Source organism: Manihot esculenta, chromosome 1 (genome assembly GCF_001659605.2).
Source record: "Manihot esculenta cultivar AM560-2 chromosome 1, M.esculenta_v8, whole genome shotgun sequence".
Taxonomy (NCBI): Eukaryota; Viridiplantae; Streptophyta; class Magnoliopsida; order Malpighiales; family Euphorbiaceae; genus Manihot; species Manihot esculenta.
Window position 1 is genome coordinate 24,897,757 of NC_035161.2, and position 6,934 is coordinate 24,904,690.

At 33.2% G+C, this 6,934-nt stretch overlaps 1 protein-coding gene across 1 annotated transcript; it reads right to left on the reverse strand.

Moving 5' to 3' along the window:
• Nucleotides 1-231: 231 nt before the first annotated feature.
• LOC110627417 lies at nt 232-4,770 on the reverse strand. The gene is made up of 8 exons (XM_021773717.2): nt 4,491-4,770; nt 4,356-4,377; nt 3,470-3,526; nt 3,308-3,389; nt 1,322-1,417; nt 1,099-1,223; nt 991-1,009; nt 232-907 (listed from the first exon to the last, which is right to left on the reverse strand). The coding sequence occupies exons 1-8, from the start codon at nt 4,588-4,590 to the stop codon at nt 641-643; spliced, it is 768 nt and encodes a 255-aa protein (XP_021629409.1). The 5' UTR covers nt 4,591-4,770; the 3' UTR covers nt 232-640.
• Nucleotides 4,771-6,934: the final 2,164 nt, after the last annotated feature.

Sequence of the window (6,934 nt, forward strand, 5' to 3'; positions counted from 1 at the left end):
AAATAAATAAATAAAGTTTTGGTACAACCTTCAAGATACTAATCCAACTATAGTGGTGTTTGAGATTCTACAAAGACTCTAAGACTCAATGCAAAGAAGACTAAATCAAATTGTTAAAGGAATTTCATGTTCATAATTCAGCACAACTATATCAAAATTTCTTCAATAATGGAGTAGAACACCCAGACTTGTTAATGGCATGGTATTCCTTGCTACAGAAAAAAAGATGACTGAAAGTGAAAATGAAGTAATGTGGCATTTATTGTTATGTCAAAAGCATCAGCTCTTCCTCTATGCTTTGGTTTTGTGAGAGCAGTGCTAATGCCATGAGAAGGAATGACAAAATGCGATTCCTCAGGTGTTTTGGTTATCACAAGATTTTGGAATTGCAAGAAACACAACTTCACAACAAGGAGAACATGAAAATAACTGAGAGATGAGAAAACAATATTCCTCAATTTTCAGGTTTTTTTTTTTATGGACATTCAAGAATTCAGTGTGCATGCAATAATTTTCCTATGGTAAAATAAACAGAAGCATCAGCTCCACGATCTTCCCACTCTACGCAGTTCCGAAATTTGAAGTTCATCAACATCAACCACTCTGTTTTTGTTTTCCAGAATTTGTCACAGTAAATAGATCACTTTGGATAGCCAGAAGGTGGATGTCCAGGTGGTGGGTAATTGGATGGAGGATAAGCAGGTGGAGGATAACCTGCAGCAGGATAGCCTTGAGCCTGAGGAGGTGGATAACCATAGGGCTGTCCAAATGCCTGTTGAGGTTGGTATCCAACGGAAGGAGGAAAAGGCTGATCAATGCGCGACATCTGCTGAACAGGAGGCACTGCCATCACTGGTTGTGGCCCAAATTTGCCATCTCGTTTATCCATTTCGATCTTATGTTGCGTCTGTAAATGTCCAAGTTAGCATAGTGTAATGTGACATTTTACTAAAAAGTATATGCCTTTTTTTTTTTGGATCATATCACTACCTGCATACAGGCGCAAACCCTGCCCATAAAAACAGATACTATCAGTACCAAAGTCACAAGCCACTATGCTAAGAGCCTTCAATAGCATGAATAGGTTATGATGCTTACGTGCAATACACCATATCAGCAAAACATGAAAGTAATTGGGAAGCTTCTTGAATTTCATCACTCCCAACAATCATTGCAACTATGGAGAATATGCATGCGATTTGTTGGAGACAGAACATAAAACCCTGAAGTGGAAGAAGTAACATTATTAAATGATCACAAAATACGAAAAATATAATGTGTGAGAGAAAGTTTGTGTGGCACAGAGAGAGAGAGAGAGTACAATAATGCAATTATCACATTGCGTTGTCTGAATGTTGAATTCATCTTGCAATAGAAAGCGGGTAGAGGCCACTGAATTTCCAAAGCAGCAGAATACCTGGGAACTCAAAACATGCATTAATGGGGCTAACAACAGCAGAAACAATCTCCAAAGCTGGCATTTCTAGCAACAAGACTTGTAAAAGGTATAAAAACAAAGAAATGATTCTAAATGAACTAATATTATCTCGACAGAACACGTCTTCAACTAAATAGTTACCCACAATAAGGCACATTTCTGGCTATAAAGGCACTAAGGTTCTCAACTGATTGATTCTCCGAGACAAAGAAGTCGGATAATGCAAAATCAAATGAATATGAAAATTAATCTTATACAATTAAGAGACATCATGCACCAAAATTCTGAGTCAGAAACTATCTATCTGCATGAAATGGTATGACAAAAACATGACAAGAACTTATTAAAATAATATTTTTTTCTTCCCATACTTTTTCAAGCAAAAGTGTTTATTTACAGGTTATGATCAGGGGTGTTACATACTGTCTTGTCAACAAGAAGGAACCTATGGATTAAATGAAAGGCACGAATTGTAATTTCTGGATACAAAGAAAATAATGTATAGCTGATCCGGCTTTGCTGTTATGGCACAATTTTTCTGTTTTTATTGAAAAAAAAAAGGAGATAAAATTTTGCATCTGAATTCCAAAATGTTGCAAAGAGTATCATGCAGACAGGAATACATAATTATGTGATACAGTCAGTATAAAGGAAATTGGGTTATAGTTTTTATTTCAATGTTAAGATGTTATTAAAGATCATATAAAGCTTACTGTTTAGGAATTCATTTGAATTTTTTAAATCAAGCAATATAAGTTTTTCTAAATTGGTTTTCTTTGCTTCTCTCAATAGTTTGATTCACTGTTACTATGGCATTAGCAATTTGTCTCTACTCTCCTCACTGCAATATTGAATTAGGATCTCCTGAAATTAGCAATTTGCTTCTAGTCTCTTCGCTATAACATTGAATCAGGATCACAATGCCAACAGTTGTCTGCTGCAGCTTAGCACAGGCAGGAGCCAAAAAAGGGGTCCATAATATGTGCATACTAAGATTCTGAAACCAAACATCCACGGAAGTATTCTACACGTACAAAATTTGAATCTCCTAGTCCATCAAAGTCATCCTAAATACATGCCAATGAACCAGATACTAATATTGGAATAAAAGCAAAGTGAATGACCATTTTCAGTTTCCACCTGTCATAAAGCATATAAATGAACTCAATTTTCCCTGTCTCCTACATTTCATTTGAGTACTTTGCCATCTATTTCAAAGGCCCACACAATAAATTTTATGGATCAATAAATTTTTGAGTTCTCTATAAATTAAGGCTTATAACATTTCTCATATTTAAATTTATTCATAGACCAATAGGTTCTGACAGTAATAATAAAACATTCCATTTCAAATATTATTGTTATTATTTTGAAGTTAAAAATTTGATGCATTATAAAACTCTGCTAATAATATTATATGTATTTTTGAAATAATTATTTAAATAAAACTTCGATTGCATTAGAAGAAGATTGAATCATTTTAATATCTCTTCATCTCTACAGTTTTCCTTATGAATTTATATATCTTATGGTAGATTACCTGAAATGAATGGAGGATGATAATATATTTCACCAGCTCTCAGAAACAAATAGAAACTTTTAGATGCTCATACTATTGTCAAACACTTCAATCCAAATTGCAGCAAATAGCAAGGGACATTTAATCACATCTGTCTGAAAATGCTAATCCAGAAACATTATTTTCTATGAGCACAGTTGGATAGCTGTTTCATATGCATTTCTGAATTCATATTTCCTTAAAGTGAATGTATCTTGGAAATATTATGGAGTTGAATCTTTGACCTATGAATTTCTAAGTAAAGACTAAATATTTACAAGCTATCAACCAATGATAAATAATATTCATACCTCAGTGGCAAGACAAAGTTCTGGGCACTTGCTTTCACCACACCGGCCGCTACAAGGCATATAACCAGCACAACAGACATACCTATGACAAACAAAAGCATTGGTTTACAAAGGATGCTACCAAAACATCAAACGATTTGAATGAGTAAAAGTTTCAATTACCTTGACATGTCATTATAAAGTGCTCGTTTCCGTAGCAAGTATGATACACATGGCGCACTATAACAGATTTCAAAAGAATTAGGTGCATTGGGATAAACAATTCCACATCAACATGTAAAAAGGCATAAATAAAACAATAGCTTAGATGGAAAGGCATAAGACTGTAAATTTATACTGCCACATTTTCATTGACAAATCAAGATCTCTTTCTTAATTCACAACTGTCTTATGGTAAAACCAAAAAGCATTAGTTTTTCCCCAGATAAAAGATCGAAAGAATGTGATTGAATTGGGAAAAAAGCATAAAAAAGATAAAAGTAAAATTAATGTGAATTAATGCCACACAGAGCTAAATCGTAAGAAACCATCCATCATGCCTCAACTTGTGTTAATTGATCAGAATGTGAAGACAGGTAAACGGTACAAGAAGTATAACCTACGTCATAAAAATTAGAAATTGTATAACGGCTAGTAGGTTCCACCGTTATCAATGATCAACATCAACCATTGTACATTCAATGGTTGCACTGAATAATTTTTCCAGAAAAATAGCATGTCAAAGAAACAGAAATGTGCATTCTGCAATGGTCTTTGCTTTGAAAATGTAAATTCTTTAAACGATATTTTCTTCATTTCCAACGTGAGAGTTGAGAACAAAAAGGTAACAAAGGAAGTGTTTTCTCCCAAAGAATTACAATTGATTAGAATAAATGAGATATCAAAGTCAGCACTATCTCACAAAAAGTCAAAAAGCCTTAATTTTTCAAAAATTAAAATCCATGTAATTAAATCAGGAGCAGAAAACTAAAAAACAAACTGATCCCAAGACTAAAAAGAGCCAGATCTGTATTCCAAACTAAATAAACAGTAGATCAAGAGTACTCACCACCATAAGGCAAAGCAGCAATCTGCACCCTCAAACCAAAGAAAACCCACATATCAGACAAATTAAAAAAACCCATAAAGCACTATACGTTACAAGACAAACAGAAATAAATAAATAAATGAATAGTATGCATACAAGGGGTGTCAGCTCGAATGGTGTTCATGAGATCAGTGTGCCAGAGATTCCGGTAGTTCTGTCGGAGCTGCATCTTGTCCAGATGTTCCTGAGAAGCCATGGTGACCTTAACTGTCGCTGGCTGGCTGGCTCAAGGAGGTCACAGGCACAAAACTCGATCGTTGAAATTTGAGAATTGAAATCAGAGAACTCGAATATGCATTGAAGCGCAAGAAAGAGTGTTATTGACTCGTTCGATGAAGTTTCTTTCTAGTCGTGACTTCTAAGGTTACGCGGGATTCACATTTCACACGGACTTTTGTGCAATTTAATATATTTTTTTTGTAGTATTCTACGTTTTACTTCCGTTTATTTAAAAATATTTTTGAAAAAAAAATATTTTTCTTAAATTTTAGTACTTGAGGCACTAAAAATTTAATCAATAAAAAGTATTTTATTCGTTAAAAAAATAATTTTAATATTTTAAAATTTTTATTAAGATCTTAATATATCAATTTATTAATAAGCTTATTTTTAAATTAAAATTAAATAATAAAAAATATATTTTTTTATAAAAAATAATTTGTCCTTTATAAATAAACATAACATTAATTTAAAAAAAATAATTTTCTTAAATTAGATATAATGTAAAATGAATTATACAAATGTATAATAATAAAACCTATTGATTTATATATTTATATCTATCTATTAGTGGAGATCAATATATTGGATATTTAAATTATAATTGATGTGTTAAATAATTAAATTTATAATAATTAAATATAAGTTAATTATTTTATCAATAAGTTATTTATCGACAACATAATAAAATTAGTGCAATAAAAAAAATTTACACCAGAGAGACAACATGAGATTAAAGAAAAGGTCAATGAATTATTAAGTGCAAAATTAATAAAAGAGATCTAGTATGCTATATGGCTCGTCAATATAGTATTGACATATTAGTAGACTTTACCTTGAGTCATACAGTGATATCCTTTTTTGATACTATTTTAGATTACCACTAGATCATGATGGACGCCAAAAATATAAAAATGATTGTGTTTATCACCGATACAAGAGTCTTAGGTTATAAGGTGATGTTGTTTGGGCTAAAGAACGTAGGGGGAACTTACTAAATTCTAATATCAGGCATCTTTAAAGACATGGTGAGGTCTATAGTCAAAGTATACGTAGATGATATGGTAGTAAAGAGCCGATCCTTAGACCACCCAAACGATATCCAAAAAGTTTTTGACATACTGGATAAGGAAGGTATGAAACTTAACTCTTAAAAATGCACATTTAGGGTAAAAGTTGGGAAGTTTTTAGGATACAGTCTCAAAAAGAGGTACAGAGGTAAATCTAGAGAAAATTAATGGAATTCAAAATATGGAGGCACCTAAAACCATAAATGATATATAGAAGTTGAATGGACAGGTCACGGCTCTTGGCTGGTTTATATCATGCTCAGCTAGGAGGTGTCTACTATTCTTTAAAGTTTTAAAAGGCAAAAATAAATTATTTTGGAGGGAAGAGTGGGTAGAGGCGTTTGAAAATTTAAAAACTTTTTTATCATCTTTCTTTTGGCTAAGCTTGCCTGTTAAAGGCGAGGTTTTATTTCTATATTTGTCTGTGACGCAGAAGACAATAAGTTTGGTGCTCGTTCCAAAAGACAAAGGAGAGCAAAACCCAGTCTATTATATCAGCCAAGTCTTGAAGAGGGCAGAGTTGAAATATCCCTATTGAGAAATTGGCATTTGCAGTCCTGATATCTGTCATGAAATTGTGTCTCTATTTTGAGTCACACACCATAAAAGTTAGAATAGATTATCCCTTACGAAAGGTACTATATAGGCCGAAACTATCAGGCAGTAATATTATAAGTATTTGATATCAAGTATGTCCCAAAAAAAGCGATGAAAGCCTAGGCAGTAGCTGACTTTATTGTAGAGATGACTCTACCATTGGAGACTTCAGAATCGCCTATTGAGGAGTGGAAGGTTTGGGCAGATAGTGCTTGCTGAGCTAAGGGTTCTGGAATTGGAATATTTCTACAGAGTCAAACCGGGATAAAGTTGTGTTATGCAGCAAAACTCGCCTTCAACGCTACCAACATTGTAGCTGAGTACGAGACTGTAATTATGGCACTAAAAATCGTCGCAAAAATAGGTATACAGAAATCTATTATTTTCAGTGACTCACAGTTGGTTGTTAATCAGTACCAGGGATAGTTTAAAATCTGAGAATCGAATCTTGTCAAATACGAAGAGAAGGTTCGCTCCTTAATGATGATTAAAGACAGGAAGGGTAATGTAATACCCGGCTAGACTCCGATATCGGAATTTCTACCGTCCGGTGGAATCTCGGGTGTCGGAGACCTCTAGATGGGTGAAACCATGTTTTTATAAAATGTTTTAATGTGTTTTATGTTTTTAATCAAGGAAGAAATGAGTTTTTGC